Here is a 21,000-nt window from a genome sequence, read left to right on the forward strand (position 1 = left end):
CTCAAACTCTAGCCAGAAGAGACTATATCACCGTTTAGGTGAAGGGGTGAAGGCGTGGATCTCAATGAGAACGTTTGCAATGAGGATCGGTTTAGTGTATTTTCATTTAAATGTTATATTTATAAAAGGAAAAACTTGGATATCAATGACTTAATTGGCGAAAAGGATCTGCTTATGGCATGACATTTCATTTCTATTTCCAAATTGAAATTGCTTGTAATATTTATCACAACCGAATTTACTGCATACTTTTGTCCAACATTTACAAAACTTCAATTAGTCCATGCACAAAATCATTGCAGACTTTTTTGCGGCTCAAAACCTGAGAATGACGATATATGTTACATATTTTCGGGATCCAGAAAAATAACTGACTCGTTATATATGAAGCTTTGAGTCCCAAAAGCAGTGTAAAGCCATATCTTCCTCCATTTATTATATTAGAAATTTAAAATAATAAATAATTAATTGATGTTTTTATTTTAATGTCAACTTTATTCGATAAATCTTGAAGACTTTTTGCACGATTAATGCGTGACTTGGAGAGCGACTAAATCGATACTAAAACAATTTAAATTATTTGGTACGGGTTGTTTTGTGTGTGTGTGCGTGTGTGTGAGATGAGTTAAGTACAAATGAAATTCGTTAACTCATGTATAGACGACTTTGAGTCGCTCTTAACTAAGAATAGTTTAACTAGAGACTAAACCCTAACACCCAAGATCTAGTGCAGTACAGTGGATACTCAGTACTGACGACCCATGACGCGATCCAAGTCATTCCAGCTGCAGGAGTAGTCGATTTGGAGCACCCCCTTCTTGCTCAAGCCAAATTTACGCGCATAAATTCCGGCGTAGAGCGATGAGTCGCTGGGCGAATCGCACTGGGTCGCCGTTCGTCCGCCCGCCAAGGTGCCGTACAGTGTGGAGGGTGCGGCATAGATGAGGGACGTCACCTGCTGTTGGCACTCGGCGCAATCCGGTAGGCTGCAATACGGCATTGTAGCATATGGATTGCAATAGTCGTAGGCGGGCGAGAGCGGCGGCGGTGCGGGGAAGTCAATCTGTGGCGTCGTCTGCAACATGGCCATTGATTTGCCAGGCGTGGCAGCACTGCGTCTGCGTCGCGGATGCGGCGCCGTACCATAGCCCGCACTGTAGTTGTTGTTGCTCGGCTCCGTGCTCTGACTGGGCATGGGCCGACGCTGTAGGGTGGCCGCTCGGCGGGGCAGCGTCATCGAGGGCATCTCATCGCCAATGGAAGAGTGCTGCTCCGTGGAGCTGGCGCTGGAAAAGCCTAGACAATAGATTAACGAGAGATCAGTTAAGGCACAATAATTATTTTATGAATATATGTTTAGGCTAATGAGTAAAGTGGTTTCAAGCGAATCTCCTTTTTTACCCACCTCCATAGCCATTGTATAGCTGCCGTTGTTCGGCATACAGCTCCTCCTGCCCGTCCTCGTCGTCCAGATGCAGCTGTCGCGTCATGGTGGCCATATAGTCATCATAGCGACTGGCGACTGGGGCGCCATACAGTTCGCTGCGTGTGGCATACAATAGCTCCTTGCGACTGCGACTGGGCAGGCGACAGCACTCCAGCTGGCATTGGCTGCGCGAGAGGCGTCTTGTGTGTGGGCGTGGCATGGTAGAAGCCATGGCCAAGCCATTGCCATAGCCATAGACAGGCGCAGCCGTCGGACTGGGCGAATGGGAGGCCTGTTCGTAGTCGAGCGCCGTTTCGTAGTCTGGCAAAACGTTCGCCGCCACATCTATGTCCATTTTCTTGCGCACATAATCGTAGTTCTCCAGATCCCAGGGATCCATATAGCGACGCTGCGATGGCAGCAATGTGGTGCCATAAATATGCTCCGTGTTGTCCATATTGTAGCTGGGCTCCACGGGCAGCGCCTGTTTGGGACCAACACGACGGCGTCGCGGTGTGGTTTGACTGCGTTCACGCATGCTGTGCGAAGTAAAAGAGAGACTGCGAAAGAGAGGGAGGGAGGATGAGTGAGTGAGTGCGTAACTGGTTGTGTTTTCAATGGCTCGCTTATGCAATAGTTGACTGCACGATTCGAAAAACTCTTCCGCCAGCCATCAACCAGTTGTGCATCAACATCTTGTCAACACAAATCGGTTGCATGTTGCATCTGTGGCTGCCACATCAATGACCACACATTCATAAATGTTCAGCGCTCAGACTGTTTACCTATTTTTTTTGTATTTATTTTATACTTTTTTGTTTCAGTCCGCGTAAAAGCCACCGGCTCACCTTCGCCGGGCAGGTGTTACAATTAATGACGTTTGCATCTGCATAAATTTTTGCACTCAACTCAAATGCCATTTGGTATTACCAATATTTTGCCCATTAGCGGTCAAACTAGTTGGCTATTATTTAAATTAACAACTTTTCCAAAAATAGAAATTCACATCAATTTTATGTTGTTTTTTACCAATTTTTCGCCCCTTACAAAGTGGCATAATTTTATGTTAAAGACAACTGTAGACAGGTCGAATTTGATTAATTAATGGTAAAATCTAAAACAAAAGTCGTACTAATTTATCTGATCACAGAGACTACACAACTAGAAAATTTGTCTAAAGTATTGCATAGATCTAAAGACACAATATTCGGATATTCTGCTTGTTCTTGCGAAATATTCCCAAAACATTCACAGGTCTCGCTTAAAAAGCGTACAATGGATTTTAAGGGCACACTTTAGAGCTACAGGGTATCTTCCAGTCGAATACTTTGTCTGCATTCTTCTTGCATTTTGCCAAAATGAAATTTTCAAACTTTAACCAGTTTGTTGTTTTGTCTGCATAAACTGACCATCAAATATAATTGGCTTATTTGCTTAACTGAGAGAGTCACAAAGTTTTTAATTAAAAATCTGTTAACTCTTCCGCAGTGAACAAATATGATATGGCAAATAAATAAACTACAACTGACACTAAAATGTAGCACAGCATGGCATACATTTAATTGAAAATGCAATCCGTTGAGTTGGAAAACCAAATAGTTGATAAACACCCACCCGAAGAGGATGTACTGGGGCTTAGGTTTGGCTCTTGATTAGTCAGGTTGAAAATATGTTTTATAATGTGACAGCTCCATAATTGAAACTAACAAGAATTTCGGTTATACTGTTTTTTTTTTTTTACCAGTTTTGTCATGCATTTCAGCAATAAATTGCTTATTGATATAATCGAAGTTTTTATGCTGAACGAAAATTTGTAATGTGGAAAATTATATTTATTTCAAGGTTTATCTTTTAACTAGTTTACGTGTAAAAAGATACACTTTTTTAAAGAAAAAAACCCCCAATATAAAATATTTATTTATTTTATTCAACAACCTACAAATTAACATGATTTAAGTATAACAAAAGATTTTTATTTACGACATGATTTTTAAGCAAGGCATGTGATGATTCGTAGTCGAGCTATAGGAATATTTTGAAAGAAGTGCATAAACTAGTGTCCTATACATATAAAATAAAGATTGTACGTTTAATTCAGTGATAGCTTTGAAATAATCGAGACTTACAGCATTAATAGAATAAAACAAGTAAGAACCTCTACTCGCGAGTTCCCGACTAGGGGATACCCTGCACCCTCTTCTGCCAACACCAAATGCAGCTCGCATCGGAGGAGTTTTTCATGAAGTAATAAAATATGACTGAAAACGTTATTTTCATAATAACCATCTAATCAAACTGTGTAAATATTTTAAAAGGTGACTAAGCGTATATTTCGACTTGTCATTAGACAGTCTAGGCCCAACCCATCTAAATATTGATAGTATTTCGCATATATTGCCTCAGCAAGTGCAGCGATCCATTATAAGCTAACCATTTGATGGCTGTTCGTCTGTTGTTTGGCTTTTTGTTTAGCATTAATAATTTTAAAAAATTCGTGAAAGATATTGAATATTCGGTATTGCTTATTGATTATTGATTATTTGGGTTTTTTTTTTTTAAATACGTTTTGTTTACGCCCCTTTCTTGTGCAACTTTGTTCAGACATTTGCAATTTGCTAATTTGCATAGTTTTTATTTTAATTTCTTGTGCGATCGATTAACATTTCTATGGGTTGCATGTCTCTCTCTGTCTCCCTCTCTCTCTGTCTCTTTCGCTAATTTTCTCTCTCTCTCTCTCTCTGTCGTTTGACAAGTTAATAAGGCCCAGCAGGTGCTTGGGTGACAATGTGGCCCAAACCTAACGATTTATTTTGCATTTCTTTTGTTTTCTTAGCGACAACAAAAATTTATAAAATACACAAAATAAATTGCAATATAAGCAATGCAGCGTGACTTTGGTTTGGCACGCAAATCGAACTATCTGGCAGCAACTATTTGCATGATATATAAATAACAAAACCGGTAAGATTGCACCAATTGCGTATGCTCGACTAGGAGATGCCCAGTACTCAGCTCTGAGCTGTCGTCATATATTCTTAATATATATGTACATATGTATAAATAGGGTATAAATAGGGTATCTCTATCTATAAAGTCTTCGAAATAATGTCGAAAAACTCGATTTTTATAAATTTTCGTTTATTATTTAAATCGATATTTATAGATTATAGATCGATATTTATCGATTTTGAACAAACTGTGCTAATTATTCATAGAATTTCTAGTTTCGTTTCCCGTTTTAACTATCACCAGGATACGGGCTGCAACATCGATATATATCTATAGCTATCGAGCAAAAAAACCCTTTCTGTGAATGATATATAATATATACCCCACTTACCCATTTAATGAGTGCAGGGTATACAAATGCCCATTGTTACTATGGTGAGTTATTTCTATGTTAGGTATCAATGCACGCAAATAAATCAAGCGATGGTTACAATTTTTGATTTATTACAGTTTTTGCAACGCTTAGTGAGGCATGGAATGCACTAACACACACACACACACACACACACACACACACACACACACACACACACACACACACACACAAACACAAGCACACACGCACACCCTGCAGCTTGCAGCTGTGCCGTTGCATAAACGCATATTACGTATACGCCGCGCGGCACAAGCAAATGCCCAAGACAATTGCATTGGTATGCGATTAGCATTAGCTACGATATATGATACACATATATCTACCATATATACAAAAGTACACAGACCGCAGTTTAATTAATTGCTATCTATGCAGAAAAGTGCTGTTGGTCTGCGGTTAGTTGGCCATTTGTTTGATTGGCCCTGCTAAAAGCCATCAATTGGCCATTTGCATACCAAATGTGTCAAGTTCAAGCTATAATTATTTGTTTTTTGTTTCTGTTCTCTATTGTGTACAGGTTGTTTTGCATTCCTTATGTATTATAGAGCAAGTGCAGGCAACAACTGCAAGTAGTTGAGCTAAACTAGGGATATGTTTTAATACCCTGCATGGGTTTGAAGGGTATACTGGTTATTTGCATATTTATGTGACAGACAGGGAGAAGTACCTGTGAACCAGTAAAGAATATATATATATATATATATATATATATATTCTGGATTAGAAAGATAAACTGAGTTGATCTCACGCAATCATCGATCGATTTTGAGACATGCATTTTTGACCAGAGCTCGAAGATTATAAGCGCCAAAAACACAAAATTTGGTATGTAGCTTTATGTATAGTATAGTATAGTATAGTATATCCCTCCAATCTCCCCAACTTGAAAAGTAATTCCTACTTAAAGCTTAAACCTTGCTATCTGGTACATGCACATATTTGTGTGCCAAAAATGTAGGCCCTGGGTCTTTTATAAGAATCGGACTGTAAGCACCGAAGTAATTAGAGATCCCATTTCTTATAGAGTAGGGAAAATGAGAAAAGAAGAAGCACAACCGCTGCCCTCTTGTGTGTGCTTGTATGTACATATGTATATATGTATATTTATATGTGTATGTGTGTCAATCTATTTTCTTGTGCATAAATTTATAAAAGAGCTTAGGGCACCTACTAGTCCTGCACTCACGACTTACTTGTTCAAATAACGCTCGGTAATCAATATTCAAATTTGGTGGCTTAATATGCAAGCATAAAGTGATTTTTATTTGGTATTAAAAAAAGCAGGCAGCTGCAACATTTGAGCGATGTTTAAGTCCGATTATGACTTTAAATGGCTGTAAAAGTAGCAAGTGCTCCATTTAAACGTAGTTAAGATGAACCACATGAAATTTGGGTAATCATTTGCAAGTGCTATAAAAGTGCAAACTGCACAGAAAAATTGATTAAATAAGAGGCAAAATAAGACTACGCAAGTGCATGTAAAACTCCGAAGTAGACACTTGCGAGCTATGAATATTTATTATTATCGATAAGCAAAAACGATTTGAGTCAATCGAATAACAGCTGTTTGCCTTGCGATCCAAATGAGTTAAATTTTAAAAAAGTTGTGCATACTTTTTGAATGCCACAACTAAATCAGATTAATTTTCTGAGTGGGAATGGCTAAGTTCACTAGCCAGAAAGAAATAAATCAATAAAAGGATCAAAAAATCAAATTGTAAAATTTTACAATTTTATCCTTTTCATCAGCCGTACATATATGTTATGTATTATACATAAAGAATCCAGCTTTTCAGAATCCACTTCAACAACTCACCAGCCGAGCTTTTTCAGCCCATATTATCCCAATTAAATATTCACTTGTATTTCATACACAAAATCGACTGGTAAAGGCATGTTTTATTTGCTCCTCAGCTTATTTGTTCTCATGTTTTCATTTGAACAGCCATAAAAAATGGCCTGCATTGTGTTTTTACCACAGACAATGGCTCTCAGTAATTCAACTAGTTTAAATATGCAGAGCACAAAAATATTTCCTGATTTATCAACGTTATATTTTTTTCTACTTTATATTCAAATGAATTCTGTTTAACGTCGCTTCAATATTTAATAATCATCCGACTGCGATTGATTATTCTTTCGATTTTTAAACTGAATGAAATCTTCTTTTTTATGGCATTTTTTGGCAGTGCGTCAATCTTTTGGTAGCCAAAATAAAACTGGTTTTATTGACCTTGTGAGTTATGCGAAATGATTAGCTTAAATGAAACAAAAATTCCTACTTATAAATAAATGTATTAACTAGCTGTGATATCATCACTAGTTGAAGACAGTTGGTTATCTCCGGGTTTGGATCTTCAGCTGTCTAGAATGTGCGACTTTAAATCTTGAATGCATAAAAGTGCTCTATATTTTCTATATTCATATCAATAAGATATATATACTTGATGCCTTTCCTTAAGAAAGTAATCATGAACGTATATACAGCTTGCTCCTTAAGATCAGGGTTAAGTTTACATTCTTGATAAAGCTTTCTTTTAATCCTAACTAAAGCGTTCTTTAAATCTTAGCAAAGATTAAGCGTATCACGTTCCACTTTTCATATGGTATCATCAATGTCAAAGACCTCTGAGACATCTTTAAATAAAGATGCTTAAATATCTTAACGCACGTACATCTCTTTATTTATTTCTTTCTTTTCTTTTATTTTAGATTACTTTTTTTGATCTCCTAAACTTATTTATCGAGCTTAAAGAACATTAAACAAAATCGAAAAAAAGTCGTGATTTTTCTTCAAATCGAATAGTTTTAAGAGCATAAATATTAAAATCTGCACATTTGTTTCATAATTTATGGCCCCGACCTTTGTTTTGTTAACTATCTGGACTATCTCCCAACTCAACAAACCAAATAACTGTGAAAAGAATCTTGATATTTGCTTATCGAATTCGCATCACGCGTTAGCCGCGCCCTAAAAAGCAGCAAAAGAATACCCAGAGACAAGTGTCTGAAGAAATGACTCAGAAGACAGCTAAATACATATCGCAAATCTTCTCAATAATTCCTCTGCTTTGACTTGCATGCCTGGGCGTACAACAATTACAGAAACATTATCATCACCAGCATTGAATGAGCCCAAAATAGTCTTCTTTACATTGGAATTGCAGTGTGGCCCACGCCAAAGACAAAAAAGTGCTCGAGACAAGCCCCAGCATAAAGTCAGCAGAAGACAACCCACCAGTTGTCGCAGCTGTTGAAGTTCCTATAGATATGATCGTATGTCATCTTTCGGCTATATTCTATATATATAAGGCTCATTGACAGTCTGAAGCACCCGCGTGTGGGTATTAACTTTGTAACTTTCTTTGCATTTGACATAGTTTGCCATTTCTGGATATTCATTCACCTTTTTTTTATGCTGAATTGATTTTTGGACCTATTTTCTTTATTTGTTGACACTTTTTTTTTGTTTATTTAGTGAGCCCAAACAGTTTTCACAGTTCTTTCTTTAGTCGAATTGGTTTTGCGAATTTCAAACACGTTTCAGTCGCGGCACATAGAATCCATTAATGCGCTTGGCTGGCATGGCAAACTTTACGATATCTCATAGAAGATCGCATAAAAAAATCGAATTGAAAGTGTTGAACGCGTTGCGCATGCGCTTCACAAGACGCTCACGTCTTGACTAACAGTTAGATTTGGCGTTTTGGGCGCAGATATGCGACGCGAGCTTACAACCAACTTACAACTAGGTTCGACATGCATGTTGCGGTTGCAAGCTGATCACTTTTCAAACATGCAAGTTTATCAGCTTTTGATGGACTTTGGGTTTTTTAACATATTGTCAAACAAACTTGGCATGCTCTTGTTATCCATGTCAAAATGTAGCAGCAAATTAAATAATATTGCCACCTTGACACTTAAGTGAGCGCTCCGTATGTTATATTTAGTTGTTAATTTCTCCTTTAGCTCTGCCAACCTGTCAGTATAAAACGTTGCCAAAATTGCATAAAATGTTGAGCTATCAGGCAGGTAACAGGCGCTTTGCCAGGGACATGAATAAGTGAATAGCATATTAATGCAGTTTCACTTTTTATGTTTTAACATGAGCATTGACAAGTGCATGAATGAAAACATAAAAAAAAAAAAAACACAGATACGTCAACAAAATATAAATAATAAAAAAGACATACAATCTAATAGGCACTTTGCCAGGAACTTGGGCAATTGTTTTGAATCTATTTTACGTGAGGTTTGTCAGGGACATGTATTAATAATGTGAACTTGTAATTTAACATGAGCATTGACAAGTTCTAAATAAAGACAAAACAACAAAGAGATCATAAAAATAAAAAAAGACATATCAGCTAACGTGCACTTTGTCTTGTAGATCTGTCGAGCTACCACACTACCCTTTAGATCTATTAATGTGTTATTCTTTTGCTCTTTTACTGATCGTCTCTGCGAATCTGGTCCGACGCACATGTTGCAGTTGGTAGCTGTTTGAGTCCATTGTGTAGGTTCGAGCTTACCAAAGCCGCCACTTTACAACTTTGAACCCAAGCAGCCGACGCTCAGCTCTTAATTAATTAACAACCCATTTAAGCCACTGTGAACTGATTATATCACTGCCAGAGCTGGGCTTTGAGAGTCCATTGATATGTAAATTTTTGTTGACTCGTAACTCTGGCCTGCAGTTAAACCAGCTGCCAAGTTCAACTGGCGGCCAAAAGAAATGGCTAGAAATTACATCACAACGTGTCGCCTCTAAACTTGAACCGACTTTTATTTTTGGAAATAGTCAAGTCGCTGTCACCGCCCGCCTGGCTGAACGTGGTCAACTTCAACACTTCGCTGGCATCTGAGGTTTGTAATGCGATCGGACTGTTTCTACATCTTGACTCCCAGCTCGCCGCAGTTGCTTTTCAAATGTAAACAACAAATTATGCACATTTCTTGGCCTCTTTGTTTTGGTTTTGGTTTCTTTTTTTTGCTTTGAGAAATATTCGTTTATTTATAAAAACAAGGAATTGCCACAAAAAAAGCTTTCACTTTCAATGCGTTGGCGGCGCTGTCATTGAAATGCTCACATATAATTTTCATAGGACAGGTCAGTTATTTCGGTTGCGGTTTTTAACGCACACAAATAACTAGCCCCTCGTTGAGTGCTAATAAAAAATAGACATTGCTGTCAATTAATCATAGCAGGCAATTTAATTAACATTTAGAGAGGCGCTTTGAGGTCAGTTTGTGGCGGTCAAAATATATGAATTTTATACAAAATACGAATTATACGAAAATATGGTTAAAAGTTACTTTTAAACATCAACTGAAATAATGTTTACAACAGTTTAACAAAACAGATCAGTTTAAATTTGTTGTAGGTATTCGATTAGCTGGAAGTTATGCAATAAATCGTAGACCTAAAACCTGTTCAGGATTAATACATAGCCAGGTTTCTAAGTAATTTTTGGCACGTTAAGGAAACGAATTGATTATAAGCTATTGTCAAGTATATATTTAATATTTTTATTTAGCTGTAAAATAAGCATTATTATAGAATTAGAAATTAAATAACTATAGTAGAGGCTGCGATATAATCAGCTAAAGATAATAGAACAACTGTAAAGCAGGGGATAAGTTCCAACTAAAGTTTAGAGTTTGAACTTTGAAGCTCTGTATCTCGAGCTCCAAAATTTAGAGTTGAGTTCTGTAGCTCAAGCTGTACTCGTCAGATCGTCGAGTGCTGTACCTTCTTATAGATGTTTGGGATATGCTTTATCGATTGCCATTTAAAGCCTACAATGTCAACTTTCTATCAATTAATATCAAAAATGTCAATAATTCAACATTGTTTAATTTAATTGTGATTCTGGTTCTACAAACTAAAAATATTTTTTTGCAAGTTCGTTTAGTACTTAACTAACTAACTTATGATTCTGAGAAGCTCAGAAATATAGTAAATGTACAAAATATAGAACAATAATATATTTTTAATGTGATAACTGACTACTAGGCATTTAGTCAACTAATTAGCACAATTGATACTTCATTCAATTGCATTGAAATATTGCCTACATATAACACTTATTAATAAATTCTATATCTGAATTAAAGTGCTGACAACAGAAGCTTTATGTTAATCTTAAACAACGAATAGACGTGGTTTTCTCTTAAATTGTGCGTTGATTGGAATACCTGTCCTCAACAATAACATTTGTCAACTAAAGCAGTACCTTTACCAAAATTATCTAACTTTGCCTTTAACAAAGCTTTAAGTGGCTTTTATTATTATTTGTCTCCCATCCGAAGTCCCCTTGTTAAGTATTTATCATATTTACTCGACAAAATCAACAATTCGCTATAAAAACCATATAAAAATGGTTCTACTTTGGCTATTTAATAAATATTTACAGCCAATTTTCATTTTTTTTTTTCGAAGAGAATGCAAACTGTGCTGAAACTTAAAGCTCGTGCTCCAAATACCTAGATCGAACATGTGCGAAAAAAAAAAAATAAACGACACATATGGCCGCGGGGTCCATTGTATGCATTTATGACTGCGGCAGGGATAACCGGTTGCAGCTGTGCGAACCCCTCCCCCAACCACACACCCCCCCCCCCCTCGCTTAACAGCACTGGCAGTGCACCGGCATTGCCCGGGAGGCAAAAGCCCCGCACAGCTGCTCGCCTTTTGGTGTCGATTCGGCAGCGGCGGCGGCTCGTTGATCTCTGCTCCAATTTTTGCACGCGGCATTGTGCAACAAGCAGCAAGCATTATGCTTGCCACGCGTTAGAGGCAGCTGCAGCAGCGGCAACTGATGCAGATTGCTGCTGCACCCAGTCCAGGCCCCGCACCCCCGCTCGCCCACCTTTCGATTTTTCATATGTCGCTTTATGGGCGCATTTATCGTTTTATGCGTCTGATTGCAACACGTTTCGCTTTTTTCTCTATTCAATAAATGTGAGCGGAATTGGACCTGTACCTTTATGGCCTTTTCCTTTTCCTCATGCCACGTCGCACGCTGCCCCAGCGACCACCTCAACGCCCACTTTCCATTGTTCGTTTTGCACGTGTGCGGCAGACAAAACCAGATGAAGAAATGGCTAAGAAATTTGTCTTCTTATTGTGTGTAAAAGGGTGTGTTTGTGTGTGTTTGCCTGTGTGTGTGTTTTGCTATTTTATGTGCCGAGTCAGCAAAAACTTTTGTAATGCATATTGCTATGTGGGTTGGCTCAGCTAGGAAACATATAGAAGGAGTTTTTGTAAAAAAAGAATAAAACAAATATTTTTTTGTAATTAAATTAGGGAAACTTTTGGTTCTGTAATAAAATAAAGTTAAATCTATGTGCGTGCGTCTTCTTGATGCCCATTGAAAATGTCTGAATAGGGTATTATATATTTGTTTAATGCAATTTGAAGACAAACACTGAGCTCATAAAGTATACAGATGCTTGATCAAAAGCTAAGATAGATGGACTGACAACTGGAGTTTTCTCCAACAACTCACATTAGGTCCTCCTTTACAATAGGTCCTTCTTGCTTTCACTCCAGTAACGCTTGAAATTGAAAATTTTAAGTGCATTATAATCTTTAAACTTAAGCGAAATCTTTGTCGCAGCTGCTCAGATCAATGGCGTATACAAGATAGGAGTACGTATTCATAATCATAAAATATGAATTTAAATCCATTTATTGCACAATCGAGAGATGATGCAACAAGACAACAATAATAATATGCTTGTAAGTAAGCTGTATTACAAGACAACAGAAAACAGACAACAACAACTTGGACAACTTGCCGAGGGCCAACAAATCGCCAACAGCTTCGGCGCCAATCTTATGTCCCCCAGACGCATAGAGCTGAAGATGATGCAGAGTTCAAGTGGCACTGGCACAAATCATCAACTAAAATTACAACAACAACAACTACGACAACAACAACTACAGCAACAACGACAACAACAACAATAAAACTGCAATGCCAGCTCCAACTTTGGCATAATTTGGTCAAATCTTTCGAGCTGTGTTTGGGATTTTTTCTTCAGTTTTTTTTTTCTTTCAATTTTTTGTTTATCTTTGACGAGTTTTAATTTGTTTTTGTTGATTGCTGTTTGTCTTTTGGTGTCTTGTTGTTGTTTCAAGTGCTTAGCTTGCTTAATCGTCGCTTTGTTGTTGTTTTCGCCGTAAATCAAAAGTTTTGCTCTGTGTTTGCCATTTGGGGTGCGGTGCGGAAATGAACATTTTATTAATTAACGCATTTGACAAACTTGCAGAAAACTGCATTACGCAAAATTTTGGATTTTCCTAGCTTAAACTATGCGAATTTTCATAATAGCCTACGACAGCTGGCTGTAAGAAAATTATTTCGTAAGACTTTCAACTTTTCCCTTTTTTAAGATATTACTGACTTAAAACAAGTCTTTCGTTGCTATCAAAGTACACTTGGCATAAGCACTTATCGTGTCCCTATACGTAATAGCTATCTTTGCTAAAAAACAAATTAAGTCTGTGAAGCTTTCAGCTTTATGGGAAGCTTTAGTTAGTTTATGCAGCACATTAAAGCTCGCCTAAAGCTTTAATGTTATATTAAAGCTTTTTTTATACCCGTGTAGATATCTCCGTCCCCAAAAAAGAATATATATTCTAGATCAGTCTGTCCATCTGTTCTCCTGTCCATCTCTATGTTCCTATGCTGACTTGTCGCTCAGTTTTAAAGCTATCATCTACCGACCACTATATTTAGCTGGCTTTGTAAAAAAGTAGGTTCTTGTATAGAAAACTAGTTTGCCTATCAAGAAATCTAGACCAAACTGAGCATTTATTAGTTTCACTATGCTCCTCCTCATATATGTGCAACTATGCTGCTCCAAATCTTATTAATACTTATCTTACTATTATATTACATAACCCTGCAGAAGAATTGGTAGAAAATGTTATTTTGTATGGCAAAATATTCTGTTCTTCAAGCTATTATCAGTCAGGCATTACAAATTTGAAAACGTAAACGTTTTTTTTTTTTTTGGAAAATATGTAAATATCTATTGCTAAATATTTGTGTAGAGAAATCCCATCATTAGCACGTAACAGTTGCTGACACTCATTAGCACGTTCTAGTTAATAATTAAATTTAGTTACATATAACCATAATCTAAATTGTGATATCCGTTTAATCTAGTTTTGGTGTATGTTTTTTGTTTTTCAATTTAGAAATCAGTTAATTTAGCTTTTTGGTTAAGAGTCGTGGTACATTAATTGAATTAATGATATCAACAAATAAAAACAAAGGTTACTTTTGTTTAATAATTTTGTTATTTTTGTTAACGAAGCGTTAAAAGCAGCAGCTAAATGGCAACAAACTGTTGGCTGTTTAACAAATACGAAATACTGTATCTAACATATACACAGATACACCACAGAGCTTGCCTCGGCCGCAGTTGCCACTTCACGCGTGGCAAATTTTCAATTTCAGTTGCACTCGGTTTCAAGTGCAGCATGCAATGTTGCAATAGAGAGAAGACGCTAAATAGAAGAAGCAGCAGCAGCAGCAGCAGAAGAAGGCCGCAGCGCAAAAAAGTGAAACTTGATGTGTATCTGACAGATACACGAACATAACTGTGTGGCCATAATTACGACTCAGTGCGGCATGCAAAATGAAAAGCGAAACAAAATTAATGAAGTGTGTGATAAGCGCTGTGAAAAACGCAACCCACACACAACAAACAACACACAACAACCAACACACAACAATGCTAAAAAGGTACCACAATTAGCTGTTGTTATTGTTGTGGCTGCTGTTGTTGATTAACGAGTATCTTTTGGCTTTGCAACTCGCTGAGATATTTCTATGCGGCACGCGGAAATGCAAAAAGCCAAAAATTTATCAAAAACAATGCACATTGTACACAGCCCCAAAATGTTTGTACACATTTGTATCTTGAACTTGAGCCATCATTGAGCAAGCTCTGGGTGCGGGTGTGTGTGTATGGGTGTCTGTGTGTGTGTGTATGTGTGTGGGTGTCTGCGCGAGTGTGTGTGGCTGACAAGTCGTACGTGGGATAACTAGAGGATGTAGCCAACACGAGAAGTTTTGTCTGGGCGTGTTAGTCATACGTATGTGAAGTCTTGTTTTCTTAGGTAAAGAACACTTAAAAATCCCAAACAATTTGAAATTAATCTCTGAATAATTATTATAAGCACGCTTTTTGGGGAACCACAACTTTTATCTTGCAATGAATAATGATTAAAACACAATAAAGAACAGCTATCTTTGGAGTGTTTATGATTCCATTTCCGCACAAATTATACTCAAACAGATATGTTAGCATATCTGAAAAATCAAATATATAATATATGCTAATATGATATTGATATGATTTGCTTAAAAGTAAGCTGTAGAATTCCATATACATATATAAGGAGCATAAGATACATAGGGAAAATAAATTAATTTATTTAAATCAAGCTCGTTTCGCTACCTTAAAGTACGGTATTATACTGAAATGATTTAATCATAGAATTAATAAACGCGTTCCTTAAAAGAATAGTCTACGTTGCTTAGTCTTAGAGTAAATAGCTTTTATTAATTAGTTACTTAATTTTAAAATATAGCATGAATGAAAATATATATTTTTGTATTTCATTTATAATTAAAGTAAAGTTTTACAAGCAGTTTACACGCCATAAATGTGTTTAAAACTAATCAACTTGCAACAACAGAAATAACTCACATATTTCAGATAGTTACATGGAAATAATTAATATGAAAATCTGAAAATCTGAATTAATTGCAATAACGTGGAAATGTCAATAAATTTAACAATTTGGAGCGAGTTGCATGAACTCCTTGCAAATTCCTTTAATTACGAATTGAAGAAACAAGTTGAAACAACAGCGATAATAAGTTTTTATGAGCAGGAGAAATCAATGGCAGCTGTTGACGTGCTGCAAAGATGTTGTTGACAAGTTCAATGGCTGCTGATGCTGCACACGACGTATGCGCAATTTGCCTTGTGCATTTAATTAGCCACAATAATTACGCATACGACGCGTTGCACTTGCCCATATACATGCATATACACACATATATATATATATATATGTATACGTAGCATGCATGCATAATTAAGACTAACTTAATTATGTTTTTAATTGGCAGCCGATGCAACCGTTTATAAAGCCACTCTTGGAAAGTTGAAAATTGAATTCAATTTGTTCGCTGTCCGATGAAGCTTATTAAAATTGATGCAGCGGTTAGTTCAATATTCAATATTATCGATTCGACATGCATTTAATTAAGTGCTACACTTCAGTTAATGGCCCACGGGCTTAAAACGATAATACACTCGATAGAAAATTGTAATTGGTTTGCGTAAACAGCGCTAGACAATTGTTTAGGAACACGTGTGCAAGCAGTTAGGAAACCTACGCAAGTTCACAACTTGGTATTCTTTGCCAGTCTCTTTGTCTGCGATTACCAATTAATCTAATCACACCTGTCCAATATCACTTAAGACCACACAGAAATTTGCATGAATACTAAACAAAAAAACAAATAAACAATCTATAAAACCTAACGAGCAATTTCCTTATAGCAGCGATTACCTGTTCTTTCGCGCGGCAAATATGTGTAGCTATAAATCAGCAAAAGGTGTTAAAAATGTCGCGAATTTGTGCGTCAAGATCAAAATCATGATGATGATAATGATAATGACAATGAAATTACCAATAATAATGATGATGATAATGCAAAAAGTGAGCTCAAAGCCCAAACTTTGACAAACTTTTATGTTTATTTTGTTTTTATATTGTTTTTTTTTTTTTTTTTTGCTATTTATCTATGTGATTTTCATGGTTTCGAGGCAAAGCAAATAAAATCGCATTAAAGAGCTCATTACAGGGGCTGTGGCCCAGACTGCGACGGGTGACGAGTCCAAGACAGAAATCAATAAATCAACTCAATTGCTGTCATTCCCATTGGCAACTTCAGTTTGGTCTCACATATAATAATCGTAATGATTATAATGATTAAATATTATTATCTGCCAGTGTAAACGCATCTCTCGGTTGCCAAATCTATCGGCCTTGTGCGAATTTTAAGCATCGTGAGGCTGGCTCGTACAATTGGCACTGACTGTGTTAATTATGACGCCAAATAAGAGCTCAGTTGCTCTCGAATGCGATGGCGATTGCAGCTCTTTACAACTCACAAATTGGTTAACAACATGAAAACATTAACTCAATTAAGTTGTACAAAATCACTAATCGCAGAAGAGACTTGGGCTAAAAATTAAGCCTCAAATAGATTGCGACAGTGCGTGTAAGGTATAACATTTTGTAAAGGCTATTTGAATTTTGTCATAAAGCTAACATTCTGATTTTGGGTATGCACATACAAATCAATACAATATTAAGGGCAAGCAAATTGGAAAAAAATCGGACAAGTTATTTAAAAATATATAATTCAATAGTGTGGTATAGAGGCAAAAACAAGAACAGGGTACAGGGTATTTCCAAGTCGGCTCATGCATTCTTGTTTCAATTTATTGCAAACAAAAGTAGAAGTCATGGTATAAATTACAATGAGGGTTCGTTTTTTAAGAAAGATTCTTTGGGCTAAGAGAAGCAGGAAGAAGCACCTCGCATAAAATCTGCTGAGGAGGAGGACATTATAAGAAGACATCTCCCACCACATGCGAGTTTTTCATAGTTTTTCAGTTTTAAAGCTATCAGCTTGAAACCTTGGAAGGGTACGATTTTCTGTTGCAGACACTACATATGCTTGCCGGATCCTGCCGAAACGGACTACTTGTGCCACTTATATATGAATCGCACTACAAAAAGAAGAATCAGAAAAATACTCTGTTATCTTCACTTTACTCACATATCTGCAAAACCTTAAAGAATATATGTATATACAAGAGTATTAAAACTTTCATTCAAATTAATCTTAAACTTGGCAAAGTAGGATATATCTTCAGCGCAGCTGTCTTCTTCCCAAGCTTCGTTTCAAAATTATAATGATACAGGGAATCTAACGAATTTTGAATATAATTTGAAACTATTTCCATTCAAATTTCAAATAAACAAGCTTTATCTGCACAATTGTATTTCTTGTATAACCGACAAATGACATTTGTTGTTTTTTGTTGTTTATAACTCTTTATTAATATTCTGTGTGTTGTCAGAGAAAATAAATAACTGCTATATAAAATCAGTCAAAAAAAAAAACCAAACGAAAAAACATCCAATATTTTGCAATACTAACGGTGGCCTACAGAAAGAAAAAAATCGAAGGAAAAGAAGAAAAAATGAGGAGCCTAAAAAATTGTCTGGTAATTAGCAAACGTGGCACGTAGACGCACAAAAACAATGCGGCGTTTTGCTGGGGTTCTTGGGCCGCGCCAAGCCGCAATGGCATTTGGAGGCTATATATGGCCATATTTGTCTGTCATATCGAGCAAGGGAGGGGGGGAGGGGGGCCGGGGAGAAACCGTTAAGCACATACACAAATTTGGCAGTGGCACAGTGATCGAAACAAAAAACCAACAGCTGCACCAAAGTCAAGCTAGACCGACTAGAAGATACCCTGTAGCCAGCGCCGAGCTGTCGGAGTGCGGGATATCGGTGCTTATAGTCATTTTTTGGCATTTTCCAGGCTTTAATGTTGATATTTATTTCAAAATCGATATTATCGATATTAAGAAAGTCAAAATATTTGTTAGTCGATATTAACGAAGACAAAATCGATATTAATTTATACTAAGGAAAAGTGGAAGCTATTGAAAAATTTAGATAAACTTGTTTAGCATGTATATTAAATGCGAATATATATTCAAAATGTTCGTCTCTTATTGTCCAGATCGGGAGTTTGTTGAGAGAGAGGGAGAGAAAGAAAGAAAGAAAGAGAAAAATAAAGATTAAGAGAGAGACAGAGCAAGAGAAAGATAAAGAGAGAGCGAAAGAGACGAGGAAACCAGAAATTGTCTTACATGCGCTTGCACAAAAACATAATACCCTATTTGCTTATATCCTATGTGTAGAGTGCATGCATAGTTGGGTTATTTGCATGGGCAGCAGACGCTGAGCAGACGCGAAGGTCATCATGTGCGGACGAACATGTTCGATGCGAACATGTTGGCAGTTGCAGTTGCAAGCTGCGCAGCCACGCCTGCGCCCAGCTGTACGCTGTAAGCAGCAGCTGTAAGTCTGGTCATTTTGTTGGCCATAACTTTAATTATCGCCAAAACGAAAATCACATTAATTAACCAACTGGCAAGGCAGACGAAAGGGGGAGAGGTAGTTGTTACTCATTTCTTGTTGTATAAATTAGACAGGCTCAAATTGTTTTATGGTCATTCTTGCCACATGCCCCACAGATATCCAATTGCCATTCGCAGCGATTGCGACAAATGCGACACACACTCAGATTTGGCCAGGCAACCGCTCACCGGACAATTAAAGTTTGGATACGTTGCCGATTGCCCAATCTGCAGAGCTGCTGGCCAACTTAACTCGAGGGGCGCTTGAGGTAGGGCTGCGCAAAGCCGCTCTCATTAGTGCACTGAACCATTTGACATATTAGTGCGACGACCTCACGCATTCGCTTCATATGGGCAGACATACATACGGCTATCAAAAGGTTTTTGGGGGGGAGCGCTTTCTTATGGTTATACAGATAATATATGGTATTGAACGAAGTGTCAGACCTTAGACCTTCACAACTTGGCTTATCGAGTTTGGTTGGTTTTCGCTTTGGGGCTTATGCTCATTAATTGGTTAATGCGTATGGCAACAGTTTGTGATGGATAACAAGCGATGAACGACATGGTTTACCATGTTAAGACTACGATCTTGAGCTGGGAATGTTTGGCATAACCTTGCCATAGGCTGGTATGTGAAATAAAGGTGTGAAATATATATCGATAACACAAATAACTCGACTGCCATTAGAGTTGCATTTTAAGCCCAAGTTGTCCGGTAAAAACTAGGAAAGCACAGTTATCGATAACAACAGCAAATATTAAAGTGGATTGGCCAACGTTGAAATGTATTTATATTATCTGCTAAGAGTATCTAAAAGTCTGCTGACTTTAAAGCCTTATAATCGATATATTAATTGGTATATTCGAGAAATCGTTATAGATGATAATTTTGGTAATTTTGGTCTGGTAATTTTGGTTATAATTCTCCCAGCTATACAACATTGTCCTATCGATATCACAAGTATCGATAAAGACAGTTTATCGATATATTTGATTAGTACATCTGAAACAAAAAAATAGCAGAACTCAGTCTCATAGCCCGAGTATTGAATATGAAGATTAACGATATCTGGAAAAGCCTGTTAAACTCTTAACTTTATCGATAATACTCTCAGCAAACCTACAGTATATTTCGCGATAGCACAATAATCGATAACAACTAATTCATTTCCCAAATTCCGCTTTTTTCCAGCCATGTGCTATCATCTTTCATACCTAATTTCCACTGTGCATCATTTATAGTTTTAAACTGTATCGCCCCCGGGTCTTTAATTTGAATAACCCAAAGGCTAAAAAAGAGCCAGCAAAATAATTACACAAATTGTGTGTTCAATTTTAGTTAAACTAGCACTCACAATTTTAAGTGCTCCAAGCACTTTCATTCAAGAGGCAAAACGGCGAACGCCCCAAAAAATAAAAGGGGGGGATAACAGCAACAACTGCAACAAGGCAACCAAATTGTATAATCAACATAAAGCGGCGGCAATTGGCAATCATTTCTGGTACAAATTAAAATTATATTACAACATTTTCTGAGCCAGAGTCCGAGCACAATGCAAGCCAGAGCACTTGGCTTGGGCATTATATCAGTTAGTTTAACAAAAACAAACAAGAAAGAATGTTGCTGTGAAGTAGCTTGACTGGAAGATACCCTAAAGGTGGCTTCCATACAAAAGAGTCTAGTCGCTCATAAAGACTCGATACCTAAATAAGACAAGGTCAATACCAAAGTAAAAGTGCTTCAAAAATCAGATTTATAATCCTTGACTGACTATTGCAAGTGTTTATGGTCTAATGAGATATATATGTAAATATTACGAATGAGTCCATATATCCCTATATATGCAGGAAATAGCGGTATGTAAACATTCTGATCTTATATAATAACTTGACCAGCTCTTACTTACATAATCTCTGTGATCAA

The 21,000-nt window shown here is 36.9% G+C and overlaps 1 protein-coding gene across 2 annotated transcripts; it reads right to left on the reverse strand.

Annotated features, from left to right (window-relative positions):
• Nucleotides 1-488: 488 nt before the first annotated feature.
• On the reverse strand, nt 489-8,469 carry LOC115757887. 2 transcript variants are annotated; one of them, XM_030698330.1, is made up of 3 exons: nt 8,218-8,469; nt 1,406-1,986; nt 489-1,296 (listed from the first exon to the last, which is right to left on the reverse strand). In XM_030698330.1, the coding sequence occupies exons 2-3, from the start codon at nt 1,962-1,964 to the stop codon at nt 746-748; spliced, it is 1,110 nt and encodes a 369-aa protein (XP_030554190.1). In that variant the 5' UTR covers nt 1,965-1,986; nt 8,218-8,469; the 3' UTR covers nt 489-745. The 2 variants fall into 2 exon arrangements, with proteins under 2 accessions (XP_030554190.1, XP_030554191.1); XM_030698331.1 differs by lacking the exon at nt 8,218-8,469 and adding an exon at nt 6,005-6,024.
• Between the last annotated feature and the right edge of the window lie 12,531 nt (nt 8,470-21,000).

The sequence above is a fragment of the Drosophila novamexicana genome, unplaced genomic scaffold (genome assembly GCF_003285875.2).
Source record: "Drosophila novamexicana strain 15010-1031.04,08,12 unplaced genomic scaffold, DnovRS2.1 tig00000121-arrow-pilon, whole genome shotgun sequence".
In the NCBI taxonomy this organism is placed as follows: domain Eukaryota; kingdom Metazoa; phylum Arthropoda; class Insecta; order Diptera; family Drosophilidae; genus Drosophila; species Drosophila novamexicana.

Excerpts from the sequence above, each read along its gene's own strand:
- LOC115757887 (XM_030698330.1), bottom strand. The coding sequence starts at position 1,964 with ATGCGTGAACGCAGTCAAACCACACCGCGACGCCGTCGTGTTGGTCCC. Across the intron at positions 1,297-1,405 it reads GCTATACAATGGCTATGGAG|GCTTTTCCAGCGCCAGCTCC; the intron begins GTGGGTAAAAAA and ends TCTATTGTCTAG.